Source organism: Phalaenopsis equestris, unplaced genomic scaffold, assembly GCF_001263595.1.
Source record: "Phalaenopsis equestris unplaced genomic scaffold, ASM126359v1 Scaffold000162, whole genome shotgun sequence".
NCBI classification, from domain to species: domain Eukaryota; kingdom Viridiplantae; phylum Streptophyta; class Magnoliopsida; order Asparagales; family Orchidaceae; genus Phalaenopsis; species Phalaenopsis equestris.
The window spans coordinates 141,649-158,674 of NW_018164604.1; the positions used below are offsets into that span (position 1 = coordinate 141,649).

The following is a 17,026-nucleotide window of genomic DNA, read 5'->3' on the forward strand; positions in this document are numbered from 1 at the left end:
AAATAATTGTTCCTATTTTGAGCCATTCCCATTTGACTTTCTTATGTCTAATCGTGAAAACCTAAACTTTGAAATCTTGAAAGCAAAACCACCTGATCTTAATCGAGAGTTATCTTAAGTGATTTCGATCATTTAAGATGTAATTAACTATAGGGGCTTGCCTCTATAGGGAACCAGGAACCCAGATAAAATAAACCCTATCTAATTTTTATGTTAGATAGGGGAACTTGTTGGCCTTTTTATAAAAATATTTCGCAGACCAAACGGATGTCACAAATTGTTTAGTCTAGATGATTAAATCCCTATTATAAGTAATATATTTATTCTTCGGGATAAATGTATTGCTTATAGTATTGTATTAAATCATCTAAACTATTTAAAAATGTGAGACTCGTTTGGTCTCACTTATTTTAAAAATTAAAAAGTTACTTCTTTAAAAAGGTTATATTTATATTTAAATTATTTCTAAAATCACAAAATCATCACTTTTCCAAACTACGAAAGTAAAGTTGAACAATAAAACGACCGACATCATGCTGCACTGGATTGTGAGAAATGTTGATGGCGGCCTTATTATCACAAAATAACTGCAGCGGGACAAAGGCTGCCTTACGAAATTTGCGGAGCATGATGCGTAACCAGAGACCTTCATAGATCCCCAAGGATATTGACTAGAATTCAGCTTCAGCACCGCTCCGGGCAACCACAATTTTTTTTTTTTGCTTTTTCACGTGATAAGATTTCCCCATACAAATGAACAATACCCGGAGGCGGAACATCGATCATTAACCGACCCGACCCAATTAGTATGTGTATAAACAGCTATAGACCTAGAGGTGTGATGAGAGAAAAGCAAACCTGAGCTCAGTGTACCTTTTAAATAGTGGAGAATCAGGTGAACAACTTGGAGATGGTGCTCATAGGGGTCATGCATGAATTGAGTCACTATACCAACTGCGTGGCATATGTTGGGGCAAGTATGAGAAAGACAGATGAGCTTTCCCATAAGGTGCTAGTAAATGAGTTTTGTTGATATGCATAGCATTGAGAATGTCAAATAATATTTCATTGGGATCTATAGGGACAAACACTACTTTGCATAGAAGAAAGTTGTTTTCTGTCAAGAGATCAATCATATATTTGCACTAAGACAGACAAATAACCCAAGATGATCGAGCCACTTCTATGCTTAAGAAGTACCCAAGAGATCCCACGTTCTTCATTTCAATGGACGTAGTAAGAATGCCTTTAAAGGACTCTAATGCTGGAAAATTGTTACCAGTAAGAACAATTGCGTGAACATAGACAATAAAGATAGCTATTTGGCTATTGGACGAATGATGGAAGAAGAGAGAACTATAGCCCATAACTACTTTTGTGAACTTGTCAAACCAGGCTCTTTGGGACTGCTTTAGCCCATAGAGGTACTTTCGTAGCCTGCATACTTGCCTTCTGGAGGCACTAGAGTCAATGCCAGGAGGGAGAGATATTCATACCTCTTTTGTAAGCTCTACATTTATGAATGCATTCTTGGCATTTGGCTGAAATAGAAGCCAATCTAGATTCACCGCAAGTGACAACAGGACCTGAATAATATTTAACTTAGCCACTGTAGCAAATGTCTCCTCATAGTTAACTCCGTAGGTCTTTGAGTATCCTTTTGCGACCAATTGTGCCTTATTGCGTTCAAAAGATCCATCAGAGTTAAACTTGGTGTTGAAAGTCCATTGGCACCCTACAACTTTCTTACTCCGAGGAAGATCCATGACATCCCATGTATGGCTCCGTTGAAGGGCATTCATCTCCTCCAGAATTGTCGTTTTCCAGGCTAGATCTGTAAGAGCAACCTCAATAGTAGTAGGGATCTAATGATCCATCAAGGTGGTAGCAAATGCTCTGTAGGTCGGCAGTAGACCGTGGAAAGAGACATATTTTGCCATATAATATAGGGAGCATGTTTGATTGCGTACCTTGAAGATCTCACCTCCTAGTTCGGGAATGGGTCTTGTTGAGGATGTAGCTCAGAGTGGAGTCAAGGTTCTGTAAGCAACCCTAGACTGGTGTCACTTGGACATGCTCTATTTAATAACCTTTTCTGAAGCAGTTCATCTAGTGTCATTTTCATAAGTTGTTGTCTCAATTCATGCAAATTTTTTCAGAATATTTGAAGCACTTGATTTTCCTGATAAAATGAGTCTTAGGTTTAGTAGATTTTAAAAATGTTGAAGATTGAAGGCCTAAAAAGAGGATATTCTGTTAGTTGTATGAAAAGGCAGGTGAGAACAAGCTGATTAAGGAAATGATATCTAATCCAACACCAATAAAAGACCACTATCTGGAAGCAATGAGAATAGGGAAATTTTGAATTAATACTGATGGATTCTTGGAGAGACAGGTGATAACAATATAAAAATTTAAGAAATATACCAACCCACCTACGAAATTCTGATGAAATGATTTATAAAATTTTGCAATTATTACTTATTCCAGAATTGTATAGATTCTTGTTTTTACTCTAGTGAGCTCTCTGTATATATATCTTTTACTTGTATGGTAATCAAATCAAGCCTTTAACCTATCTAGCATTTTCTTTTATGGTATCAGATATCTAGGTTAGGATCCCAAATTTAGAGCTTTTTTAGTCCAAGACTTCTCTTTTTCTTGTTTCCTCCACCATGTTTCAGAGTTTTGACTTCTCCACAAGCTAACTTTATGAATGGTAAAATTCAAATCTATCTAATCAAAAGTGAACACCAAAGTTTATTAACCTCATATTGGTTGAATGAAAGAAATTATCCAAGGCAGTCCTAGATAGTGAAGATATTAGGCATATGATTATTGTTTTGCTTGTTAAATGGATTTAAAAATCTGTTATTACTATTTTCATTTACTAGAAATATTATCATAGATAAATTTAAATTTTTGGAAAATCAGCAAAAGTTTAATTTTTTTTCGCCATAATAATAATTCCAAATGTTCTACTCGCAAAAAGTTCTAAAAATGTGGTTGTGCCTTCTTGAGCAATATTAACTGGGAGGATAACGAAGGAACAAATGTTAATTTCTTGAAAGGAAAATACGTGGTGGTTACTTTTGGCGTTTCCAAGTTTGCTCCTATTTTCTTGTAGCTATAATTGATTTGTTCCTTGGAAACACACAATTTTTATCGTACTTCTCTCTAAAAATTATTTCTTGGTTTTATACTTTTTATTAAAAATAGATCCATTAATCTGGTTAATGATACTCTAAGATGGTTGATCTTGATAATTTGTCATTTTTCCATTAAATCATTTTACTCATTCCCTTCATTTGGTGTGGTGAGACAGATTATTATTAGCTGGTTGGAATCCTATTATATCTTTAAAAATATATATTACTTTTTGGTTTAATGTTGGAGGAGATTATGAGTTTTGTTCCATGTGCATTGACTATCTTGAAGATGATTTCCATTTCTGTAAGTTTCTAGCATTTAGTGTGATTTGAAGGAGGTTTTATCATTTGTTATTCATAAGGCCTTAGGAAGCATTAACTCGGTAAATTAAAAAATGGTATGCACGGATTTTGAAGTAGTCTGACAGTCTAGATCAAATGTTAATGTTCATATAGTCGATCGTCCGGAGAATTCATAGCCGACTGACCATCCAATGGCCGATCGATCAAAGGATCGAGCTTGGCAGGCCCAAAGCAGACAACCTCCCACAACTAAACCATGGTTTGATATCCCCAAGAACATCACAAATACCACTGTTCACTGTCTCAACACTCACCTCAAAGACTACCAAGAAACATGTTAGCTGGCCGACCACGTTAGGGTCGACTAGTCACCACAATCAAAGTCGACCAGCGTCCCAGGGCGAAGACTGCCTGACATCAAGGCAAAATACCCATACCCAACTGAGACCCGTTTGATGAATTAATTTAAGGACCCACCGACTGAAGGGTCCCAAGGTATCAAAAGATGCATAAATCAATTACAAATAGAAAAAGACAATAAAAAACAATAATGACCTATAACATTCTAATTAAAGCAGGCGCATATATGTAACTTTTTATTTTGTGACCCTCTATCTTTCATAAATAGGGAGTCCAATGCATGTAAAAAAGGTTTTTTGACTCTTCAATTTAGACCATACTCTATAGGGAGAACTTTGTCACCTTTTCTTTTGTAACATCTATTTTCATATTTAAAATGGGTCACAGAGCCCGGGAATACCCCAGTTCGCCCCAACGTAGCAAGTCAGTGTGTGTTCTTTTATTTTCTTTTTACCGTTATCTCCCTCTATTTCTTTCCTCATTGGTCCTTACTGTTGTGGTATATTGAAATAGAACGATCCACGACGAAGCGAAAAATAGAATGAAAAAATTCACACTAGAAAAGAATACACAAATTTACGTGGTTCGACAATTTTTGCCCACATCCACAGAGTTGCAGAGGATTTTATTACTTGAGGAAATTACATCGTCGTTGATCACCTCGACTATTACAAGAACTTCTCACTTCCTCTCTCTCTCTCTCTATCGGAGATCACACCGAAGAAGAAGAAGAAGAAACAAGGAAGACTAGCCTTGCGATGCAAAGAATGCCGGAACCTTGAAGGAAGAGCAGAATTTTTCGCGGTCTGCCAAAATCCTTTGCAATTTTTGCTGCAGTTTTCGCGTCTCACTTCCTTACCGAGAGCAAGAGTGCCGAAGAACCAAGAGGAAGTGTCGCCAAAAAGAACTCCAAAACTTGCTTCTGTTCGCGACAGGAATAGAATGGCGAAGCGATGCTTTGCATTGTGGGAAGAGGAGCTAGGAACAGGGAGAGGAACCAATTTTTTTTATTTGTTTTACCAGTCTCCACCATAATAAATCTCCCACTTTGAGACCGGTATACAAACTACAACGTCTTCTTCCTCAAACTGATATCCTCCACCTCTGCAATTCAAGGTCCCTCTCTTCAAGCCAGAAGACCAACTGAAGCTGCGCACAACTTCAGTTTCTCAAAAGTAACTCCCATAGTCAACATATCAGCAGAGTTCTTGCTTCCACAAATTTTCTCAAGCAAAAACTATTCGTCATCCAACAATGACCATATGAAGTGATACCTGATCTGAATGTGCTTAGTTTTGGACTGAAATGCTGGATTCCTGGCAAGGAATATGACGCTCTGACTATCACTGTAGAGAATGCCCTTCTGATTCTTCTTGCCTAATTCTTCCAAGAAACCCTGCAGCCATATCATCTCCTTTGCAGCCTCTGACACTGTTGTGTCACCAATACATACTCAGTTTTTGTAGTAGACAACGAAACTGTCTTTTGCATATTAGAGCCCCATGATACTGCAGTACCACCAACAGTGTAAATATAACTTATAGTACCTTTTCTTGTATCAATGTATCCAGCTAGATCAACATCAACATAGCCCTATACCTCTGAACGCTTTCCTGAGAAACACAAGCAAGTTTCTGAAGAGCCTTTAAGGTACCTCAAGATCCACTTCACTGCTTCCCAATGTTCCTTTCTTGGATTACTTATGTATCTACTAACAACTCCCATTGCATGGGCAATATCGGGTCTAGTACAAACCATAACATACACAAGTGAACCGATAGCTGAAGCATAAGGAACCTTACTTATGTGATCTCATTCCTCCTCTGACTTGGGTGACTGATTCTTGTTGAGTCTGAAGTGATTTCCCAAGGGTGTGCCAACTAATTTAGCCTTATCCGTGTTGAACCTACTAAATATATGTTTCACATACTCAGCCTAAGAGAGTCTCAACATGCCTCTGACTCTATCTCTGATAATTCTCATACTAAAGATTTGCTTTGCCCCTCCCAAATCCTTCATTGCAAAGTGCTTTGACATCTGCTCCTTCAAATTATTGATCTCATCAATACTAGCCCCTGCAATAAGCATGTCATCCACATACAGTAGTAGGATGATATAGGAATTGTCAAAATATCTGACATAGCAACAGTGATCTACCTGACATCTGCTGTACCCTGCACTGTGCATGAAATTATCAAATTTCTTGTACCACTGTCTAGGAGCTTGCTTCAGGCCATACAAATTGTTCCTCAATTTACAAACTGAGTCCTCCTTTTCCTGTGCCACCCCTTCAGGTTGGTGCATGTAGATGTCTTCTTCAAGATCCTCATGAAGAAAGTATATCTTCACATCTAACTGCTCAAGGTAGAGATCTTCAGTAGCCACCATAGACAATACCATTCTGATGGTTGTAAGCTTCACCTCAAGAGAGAAAATCTCGGAATAATCAATACCATGCTTTGCTGAAATCTTTTTACAACTAGTCTAGTCTTGTACCTCTTACTGCCATCATGCTCAGTCTTCACCCGGTACACCCAATTGTTGTGTAGTGCCTTCTCCCCTGATGGAAGTTTTGTCAACTCCCAAATCTAATTTTCTAGCAGAGAATCCTTCTCCTTCTTCATGGCAAGCTGCCAATTGCTCGAATTTTCATCTTGCAAGGTTTCTTCATAACTTTGAGGTTCTCCACCGTCTGTCAGCAGAATGTAGTTCAAAGTTGGAGAATAATGCTATGCTAACCCTTTCTGACCTGCGAACTACAACTGTAGGGGTAGACTGTTTTGAAACTGAATGGGGAACAATAGGAGATAGGAGTGGATGCCCCAGATCCACCCTCCTCGTTACTTGCATCTCTGTCCTGCACTGTGACCTCAGATAAATCATCAAATCTTACCAACTCAGATTCTTACAGTGCTATTTTAGAAACTGTACTGAACTTGTCCTTGTACATAATCTTTTTATTGAAAATAACGTTCCTGCTCCTTATGATCTTCCGACTCTGATCATCCCAGAAACGATATCCAAATGCCTCATCTTCATAGCCAATAAAATAACACTTCTTTGACTTAGCGTCAAGCTTACTTCGAGCATCAGAGTTAATGAAAACATAAGAAAGACATCCAAAATTCTCTCCAATGCTGACTACTTCTGAGATTTCTGCATTACCTGAAGAGGTCTGGAAGTGTAATGTCAATATCTCCCATTCCTACCACATTCAAAGCCTCTCCATCTGCCAGATATACTTTCCCAAAGTCACCTACAACATAATTTCGCATCAATTCCCGATGAAAAGTTATATGGAAAGAAACCCCTGAATTCAATATCTAGTCATCAACAGAACTATGAACTGCCATCAATAGTGTATCATGTGATTCTTCAGTTAACACATTTGCACTGTCATTCTCCATCTTCTTGAGATTTATGCAGTTCCTTTTTATGTGGCCAGTTTTGCCACAATTCCACCAAGTTACTTGTTTACCAAACATTGAATTGCTCATGCTTATGTTCTTTGATTTTGATCTTCCCCTATTTGAGTTCTTGTTCTGTGTTCTCTCTCTGGAATTAACATTTAATGTCGAACTCGAAACTGAGATTTTGCCAGAATCTTTCTTGCACATCTTCTTAGCCAAAATCAAATCTCGAATATCATCGTATTTCAGTTTTGATTTACCTGCAAAATTACTGACAGCCATCCTTATGGTTTCACAACTATTTGACAATGAAACCAACAAGATCAGTGCACATATCTCATCATCAAATTCAATTTCTACAGACGATAATTTATTTGTGATGGTATTAAAATCATTCAGGTGTTGTACAATAGACGTATCTTCCGCCATCTTCAAATTGAATAATTTATTCATCAGATATGTCTTATTATTCGCCGATGGCTATCATAAGATCTGCAGTATGCCTCTCCTTGACTACGTTGTGTGCAACAGACTTCGATAAGGTTAATTAAATAACCCCCAGAACCTGTCGATTCAACAGATTCCATTCAGCCTCATCCATCCTTTCAGGTTTTTTCCCTAATAACGGAAGATGAAATTTCTTTCGAGACCTCTATCTGCATCCTCCAATAACCAAAATATGTGTCATCAAATTTCTCGATCCTTGAAACCTTTACTTCATCTGTAACCATTGACTCGAATACCAGTTGTTGTGGTATATTGAAATAGAACGATCGACGACGAAGCGAAACGACGAAGCGAAAAATAGAACGAGAAAATTTACACTCGAAAAGAACGCACAAATTTACGTGGTTCGGCAATTTTTTCCTACATCCACGGAATTGCAAATGATTTTATTACTTACACCATCGTCGATCACCTCGACAAGAACTTCTCACTTCCTCTCTCTCTCTATCTCTATCGGAGATCACACCGAAGAAGAAGAAGAAAAGAGGAAGACTAGCCTTGCGATGCAACCTTCTTCTTCCTCCGTTTGCAAGAATGTCGAAACCTTGAAGGAAGAGCAGAATTTTTCGTGGCCCGCCAAAATCCGTTTGTGATTCTTGCTGCAGTTTTCGCATCTCACTTCCTTGCCGAGGGCAAGAGTGCCGAAGAACCAAGAGGAAGTGTCGCCAAAAAGAACTCCAAAACTTGCTTCTATTCGCGACAGGAATAGAATGGCGAAGCGTTGCCTTGCATCGTGGGAAGAAGAGGCGTGAACAAGGAGTGGAAACAGTTTTTTTTTATTTTTTTAATTTTTATTTGTTTTACTGGCTCCACAACACTTGTCATCGCTCCAATCCTTGGGCATGTGTCATTGTACATATTTGGATTCAACGACCTCTTTATTCCTTTTCAAGAGGGAGACTTATGTAAGCATTTTTGGGTTATTTTCATCCTGCTCAATTTAGACTTTCGGGAATATTAGAAATGGAATATTTTTATTCTTTGGTTCAACATAATCTCTCTTGCATACTTCAAGTTTTTCAGTTCAAATGGCAAGAAGTTCATTATTAGAGATCATTTTTTAGCTCTTCAGCTACCTGAAATTATTCTTGAGCTCTATTAATTTTTTCTGGAACTTTCTCAATTTGTGCCTTTTTGTTTTATTATAGGGTTCATCCCAGCTTTATAACAAAAGAAGAGTAGAGTGCTAAAATAGTTTTCTGACTATTTACACTGGGTCATTTTAACCCTAAAGTTTATAAAAGTGCTAATTAATCCCGTGATTTTTTCCCCGAACTGTTTTCATGGGGGACAAAGCAGTCCTCAATTCGGAACGTTTCAACACATCAAAAAAATTAGGGACTAAATCGATACGTTTATAAATTATGGGACTAAAGTTTCCCCCCGCAAAGAGTTAACATACCATTTTTACACTTTTCTCAATAAAAAAAAATTTGAATGAAAGAAAAAATGCTACATCGCCAGAGAAAAGTTTCTTCTATGAACTTAAAGCAAAATCATTTCATTATTTGTCTAAAACTTCTAAGAGGCAGCTTTATTACATGGTTATCATTTTCAATCAATCAGAATCTCACTTTATATCTACATGTAATGTCTTGTAACTGGAAATTCTCAACTTTTTTGGTTATCTGAATTTGCGGATACATATTTTTTTTTGTATTTTAATGTATACATAAAAATACTTTGTATTTTAATTCCTATATTACAATTTTGCATCCAGGAAAGATGGTGAAAGGAACTTCAGTTTCTGGTCTGTTGTCCTTGGAAGAGTTGTGTTTAGTGCTCTGGGCATTATAATGTCAACAATAGTGGTCTATACCTTAGTTACAGATGGTTCGCCTTTCCGCAAAGAATTGTTGACACCGTAAGCATCCGACTTTTCTCTTTCTTATATTTAGTCCAGATCGATTCCAGATGTCATTCATCAATATTTTATTTGACTGTGTTCAATATTGTTTTGCAATTAGTGTTAGTTTTTATGTTGCCAATCATAGAAATTGACAATCTTATGTAGATGGAATTAGAGTAACCACAGAAAATGAAGTGTGCTATATGAGATTTAAACTCAAGATGTTTAGACGGTAAGTCATATTTTACTTGCACACAAACGAATAGCGTGACATCTTTGAAATTGTCCATGTTGCATTAAAATATCAAAAAAGTTACGAAAGTGTATAAAAAACAACGCCCTACGGGTGTCAAGAAAGCTACATGTTTCATGTTCAACAAGAGAGAAAAGATGATGAATATCATGCCCCTGCTTAAACACAAAATTACCCTGCAATGCATGCTGAGCACAAAAATGGGCAGTTTTGTTACAGGATCTAGGTATAAAAGTAATACGAACCTATCTGAAGTCCAAAAGGAAGGCGAGATCGGGGCTATGCTCTGGTTGTTGCCTCCAAAAATGTTTATTCATGCTATGGTGGAGAAAGTCCACCGGGTTCTTGCAATCACCTTCAAAGATAATACCGCGCATCTCAAACATCCCGGCCAATTAATGATGAAAAGGAATGCCTCCAGCTCAACCTGGGGACAATCCAGTGCTCCCAACTTTTACCGGCCGCCAGCAAACATTCTCCCATTTCATTACAAGTTATCATGCCAAGCCCCGCAGAATATGTAGGAAGAAGTGCCCCACCAAATTAACCTTTAGCCAAGGGGGTGGGGGGTAGGGGTGTTATGAAGAAAAGTGCAACAGCCTAGCTGGTTGAGGAGTGCCCCGTTTTCCTCCAAATCATGTAGAGATGAGTAGAGGAGACAGCTTCAAGAACAGTGGCCCCAATTATTGTTGGAGTACCAAAAGGTTTGCTATATTTTTTGGCATTCCTAGCCCGCGAACATTGATAAACAACGTTGCAGTAGACAAGGACATGGGCGTGGGTGAGGATAGTAAGCTTATTCAAAGCATTATGAGTTTCCTTCCAGTTGGCAAAAAGAGAGGAACAACCACTCCACATTTGTTGAGCATAGCAATCACAGCAGTAAGCACTTTCAGTTTGTGCAGATGTGTGAAGTATCTTCAATATGAAGGCAGCCCCATGGGCATTCTTGCTACTCCTCGATCTTGTGTTTAAACAGCCAATTGTTGGTTGGAAGGGCATTTTTAGCTAATCTCTATCAAAATAGATGTTGACGCGCGTGTGTGTAGCTTTAAGTGTTGCAGCCAATTAAAATCATTATTGGAGCACCAAACAGGGCAGCATAAGAGATGGAAGTAATGGTGTGCCCCGACCTGAAGGAGATAAGCTCTGGTTGGTCCTCATGACGAGAGTGATCCGGCTTGATTTCAGATGTTCTGTGCACTAAATTCCGACGAAAGAGTTACTGTAGCAGATCACATTCCATCCGCCGTTAAGGCGCAGGTGAGCCACCTTAACATCCTCTACTCCACAGCAATGAACAAAGACAGGCCAGTGAGATATAGGATGGTCAGGATCCAAACTTGTTCAAACACCAAAATGAAATTCCCAGTTCCAAGTTTCCAGCTCATGATTAACAGGAGGTTCATGGCCACGTCGGTGAGGATCCTCCAAGCAGTGAGTCCCTACGTGAGGGGTTGTTGTAGCCAGTGAGCATACCATACTTACTAACGATGCTCTTGTGGAATAAAGAATTGGGATTCTGATATGAATCTTATGCCAGACGTACCCAAAGTGGCCCGCTTCATCACCCAACTTCATGAAACCGAAGGGCCTCATCCTGTAGGGGGAGGCACAACTCCTTCCTGTCCTAATGCAGACCATGGCGATCTGAGCCCTTGTTCCACAGAAAATTTCTTCTTTTCTGTTCCAGTTCCAAGAAAATTCTTTTGGGGGCTAAAGTATGAGTAAATAGGTATTTTGAGAGGGTAAGTAAGGAGGACTGGATTAAAGTACTCTGCCTGCTAGAGACAATAATCTATTGCCCCAATCATTAATTTTATTACTCGCATTTTGGTGAATTTTTCCAAAGTCAGCCAATGAGAGCTTCCTCATAGCAAGTGGGATGCCCAGGTACTCAATCTTTTCCGTTTTATGATAATTGAAAGTTCTTGCGATATGATTTTTCTTCCACCCAATAGTTTTGCGGCTAAACTCAATGGAAGATTTAACTTGGTTGATTTTTTCCCTTGTCCACATACAATAATCCTGTAGAATTTTGGTTAAATCTTTAGCAGCCACCATAGAAGCGTGAGAGAAAAGAAGAACGTCATCTAAGTATAGGAGATGCGAGAGTCGGCCCATTTGGAGCAGAATTTATCCCCATGTGTTTTTCTCTCTGTTTAAGTGTTAAAGAAAGTAACCCGGAGCGAAGAATAAAAAGATAAGGCGATAATTGCCGGATGCCGCAATCCGCACTGATCCAAACTGACCGTTTCCCATCAACCAGGAGGCAGAATTTTGGTTCCATGATACATTGTATAACCCAGGTGGAAAAATTAATGTGGAAGTTGAAGAGCTTACATATCTCCCCAAGACTCTTACAACACATTGTCATAAGTTTGCTCCATATCAATTTTGAGAGCCATAAATCCCGCAGTGGACGACGAGTTCTTAAATTTATTGAACACCTCTTGAGCAAGGAGGCAGTGTTTCGAGATGGATCTCCTGGGAACGAAGGCCGCTTGTTCTTCCGAGATGATACTAGGCAAGATGCTTTTAAGTCTTTCTACTAATAATTTGGTGATAATTTTATAGATTGATTGACAAAGACTAATAGGTCGGAATTAAGAAGGCATGTCAGCTCCCTCACATTTAGGGAGAAGGACAATGAGAGTTCCTTTCCATTCAAGAGGTATGTTGTTGGTAGGAAAGAAGTCCTTCACCACTAAAAAAAAATCAGTACCCACAATGAACCAGTAGCATTTAAGGAAGGAGGCTGTAATTCCATCAAGGCCCAGGGAATGATTGGGACCCTTGCTGTTTACCACTGCCCAGACTTCTTCCATCGTAACCTTGATATCCAAGGCATTATGAAGTGCTGCCAAAACACCAAATTGGTCCCCAACCAAGGCCTAACTATCCATGCGTATGTGCTTTGAACACCATTTGAGCTGAATGAAATTCATAACCTATTTTTTAATGCTCAATGGATCTTCAGTATGCACGCCCAAATCAATTCTTAATAGCAACAATGCGATTACTTCGACGTTGAGAAGGTGCAACAATATCAAAATGGGAATTTGCATCACCTTCATTAATTCATCTCACCTTGGCCTTTTGTCTCCACCAATCAGTTATGTGAGAAAGAGTTGTATTTAATTCAACTATTTTACTTATAAGTTTTGTTTCTTCATCCAGAGTAAACCTAGTAATCAGGCAGTTTTTGTTTTGAAGGTCAAGGAGCTCAGCGTACAACCGACATTTGACATCCAGACGTCTGGAATGAGCGACGATGATAGGTAGAACAGTATGGTATGCGATTCGGGGTTGGAGAAGATCGATTCGAAAGATTTCAACCTGAAACAGGGAACTACGGTGAGTGCGACCCCGATGAAGGGCTTCATTCAACCGAATTGGTTCCTTTTGTTAGGACAGTCTTATGGGTGGATGGTGATTCAGGAGCCTATGGGGATGGGCGAGCTGATTATGGGGTTAGAAAGACTTGTGGATGAAGAATATGAGTCAGGGATGGAAACTCAACCGCCTCTTAATGAGTGGAATGAACTTCGGTCAAAGAAATTGGGGAAGACTTGCGCACAAAGAAACTAAAAATGTCGATCTTTGAAGGACAAGTGCCTATGATTTGGTTATCACATAATGAGATACTTTGTTGTTAATGGAAAACAAAGGGAAAAAAATTGATGGCGGCGGCTCTGTGTTTGGAATGAAAGACTCTAACATGATATCAATGAAGAGAATAAGGTCAATCAATCAGAACATTAGAAAAATTCAAAGACCATTTGTTGGAGAATTTCAAAACCATGCAGGAAGGAGATTTACACAAGTAGTTGTTTGAATTGGTCCAAGAAGGATTCTTAATGGGCTACAAGGACATATTTGAGATATTATTCTACTGTTTGAGAGGGATATCAGAAATAGTATTGGAAGGAAGCTTGATGAAGGGTTTGAAGCTAGAGATTAAGAGCAACACTTTGTCTATTGAGACCATGAACATCGAGGAAAATTATAAAATTACCGCAGTTGGTTGAAGATAAAAATGTAATGGAATAGGCTAAAATGAGCAGTACAAGTGGAGCATTATACATTAAAATAATATATTATTTTAAGTACATATTTTATGCTTATTTTTTGTGATATTGCACTTTAAAGAAGGGTATTTTCATGTTTTTATTGTAGGTATATCATTTTTAGGCATTTAGAGTAAAAATGACAAAAAAGACGAAAATTGGAGCCAAAACAGCGAATTTCATGCGCCAGATCGGCGCATGATGCGCCGTTTGACAGAGAACTGGTGCATGATGTGCCAGATTGACGCACGATGCGCCAGAGATGACTTTTTTGCAAATTAAAGCGGTTCGAGATGTATTTTGCCGAATTTTCACAGGGACACTTATTCTACACACCTATTGGAGTAATTCAATGCATCTAGACACTTTGAAAGGTTCTTTTATGAAGGGATGTCTCTTGGATCAAATGACATATTTTTTGAATTTAAAAGAGTTGAATTTTGGAGGGAACTTTTGAAGGGAATTTGAAATTCTTTTCAAAGGAGGCAACCTAAAAATAAAAGAGAAGACGACAAAGGGAGAGAAAGTTGGCGTGAGAGGCAAGAGGAGAGAAGAGGAGATTTTCTTCTAGGGTTGTAAGAAGAGATGGAAGGTGAGAGATTTCTTCTTCATTACACTTCTAAGAGAGAAGTGAGTGAGATTGTAAAGAGAGAAAGACTTGGAGATAACTTCTAGGAATTTGCTTGAGAAGGATTGTGAGATAAGTTGTCTTTTATTTCTTTTGTTTTGTAAATTTATTTTATATATGAAATCTGTGTTTTTTCGTATTCTTCTCATGAATTCTGAGTAGTTTTCTTTATTGTTCTCCCTACTTTGAGATATGATTTTATGAAAATTGATTTTATTTTCTACGGTTTTAAATGTTAATAATTTGTGATGATTTGAACTCCGATCTTCATTTACTTTTCGATATGGCCAATTGAAATGTTAAAACTGTTGAGAAACATATGTTCTGAAAAAGGATATGATTTCTACAACATAGAGAGAGTCACATTTGATTTCATGGGAGAGTATGTCATCTATGGGATTGGGTGCAAATAAATAGGGAAATATACTTTGTGGGTTGCAGAATTAGAGATTTTAAGGTGACAGATTAAAATCTCCAATTTGGTCCAGTTGATTGGAAACTAATGCGAGATTGTTAGCCCTCAGATGAGGAAGTAGTAGGAGCTCTGGAGTAGCAGCCTGTATCCCCCCAGCCTAACCACAGAGTTAGGGATCAAACTCCGGATTAGTCAATATTCTTTATAACACTCGAAAGGGAGTAAAGCTCTGAAGAGAGTAAAAAATAAGATTGTTCATATTTGACACAAAACAATATATATATATATATATATTTTCAAATGATTTCAATTTCTTCACAATCCATATACTCATTGTAATGGGGAATGATGTTTTCTTAAATTTAAATTTTTCTTCAAAACAAAAATTTTATTTAGTTTTCGTAATTTTATTTTTGAAAGTTAGTTCTTAGTTAGTTAACTTTGTTTTTCAACTGCATTTTATATAACATTTACCTTAGTAGTTAATATTCAAACTTCGTACCTTATTTTTGTTTTTGTATTTTTAATTATAAAATAATTTCAAAAACTTATTTAAATGATTTTCCAACTTCCCTGTGAGATCGATATCTAAGACTTTATTAGAGCCCTTTATTACTTGAGTGATACATATACTTACATTATGATTTTAACAGGGATTTGACAATTTAAAAAGCGTTTTAAAAGATAAACTATTTTCATAAAAGGTATTTTTGTTGGGATTATATTACATATTTATTATATATCTGCCGTGTGTAATTTTATAATATTGAAAAATATTTGTAAAATTTACATACTAAATCTATGTCTGCCATCAAGTTTTTTGCGCCGTTGTCGGGGAAGTAACAGAAAGTATTATTAGTTATTTATTTTTTTAAAAAAAATATATATAAAAAAAGAGTGTTTGTAGTTTAGTTTGAACATTTTCTTATTTAAGTGTGCTTGTTTTTTTTTTTAATTATTTGTTTTATTTTGTTTATGCGTTGTATAAGAGCTGAAAATTTAATATTTTACAATTCTAAACCAGAAAGAACTGTTAGAAAAATTCGAAACAACAAAAAGAGAAAGATCACTTTGGTAAAATGACTTGCAATTTAAACAATATTGGAATTGAAAATGAACATCATCAGAAAGCTTTAAGATATTATGCTAATCCTATAGCAAATAAAATTCATTTAAGTATACAAAACCTTGTTGTAGCTGTCAATTCATTCAATTCATTTGATTGTAGCTGTCAATTCATTTGAGCTTAAACTTATTATTATCCAAATAGTACAAAAAAATCACTTAGGAGGAACAACAACTGAAGATCCTAATTTACACCTTGCTAGTTTTCTAGAATTGTGTGCTATATTTAAATATGGAGTATCGAATGATGCTGTCAGACTTAGACTTTTTTTCTTTTTCACTAAGGGATAAAACTACGATGTGGTTAAACTCATTAGCACTTAGATCTATCAGAACATGAGGACATTTATCACAAAAATTCTTATCTAAATATTTCCCACCTTAAAAAACTGTTAAACTTAGAAATGATATCACATTTTTTTGTCAGTTTGAAGGGAAATTAATTTATGAAGGCTGAGAAAGATTTAAAGATCTCCTTAGAAAGTGTCCACACCATGCATTGTCAGATTGGTTAATAATTCAAACTTTTTATAATGGGTTGGTTGGATCTCTTAGATCGATAATTGACGCTTCTGCTGGTGGATCATTAATGTAAAAATCATTCGATGAAGCATATTCATTAATTGATGAGATGACTACAAATAATTTTCAATAACCCTCTGAAAGGGTAAATCTAAAAAGAGTAGCTAGTATTCATTATTCTGATGCAATATCTATGTTAGCTGCCCAAATAGCTGTTATATCAAAGAAGAGAGATCAATATAGAATAAATTATTCTCAGACAACATCTGTGCTTGAGGAAAACTCATGGGATAAATGATAGAATCTCAATTTTCTTATGAGACCTTAATTGTAATAAACAATCGTTCTAATAACCCTTATGCCAATTATTACAATCATTGATAGAAGAATCGTCCAAATTTTAATTGGAGTAACAATAACTTTAATGCTGCAAAT

At 37.0% G+C, this 17,026-nt stretch overlaps 1 protein-coding gene across 1 annotated transcript in view; it reads left to right on the forward strand.

Annotated features, from left to right (window-relative positions):
• Nucleotides 1–17,026, forward strand: part of LOC110022013 — a 73,676-nt gene that overhangs the window by 30,673 nt on the left and 25,977 nt on the right. The window contains exon 5 of the mRNA XM_020720778.1: nt 9,450–9,593. Within this exon, the coding sequence (XP_020576437.1) occupies nt 9,450–9,593 (144 nt within the window). The remainder of the gene's footprint in view (nt 1–9,449; nt 9,594–17,026) is intronic.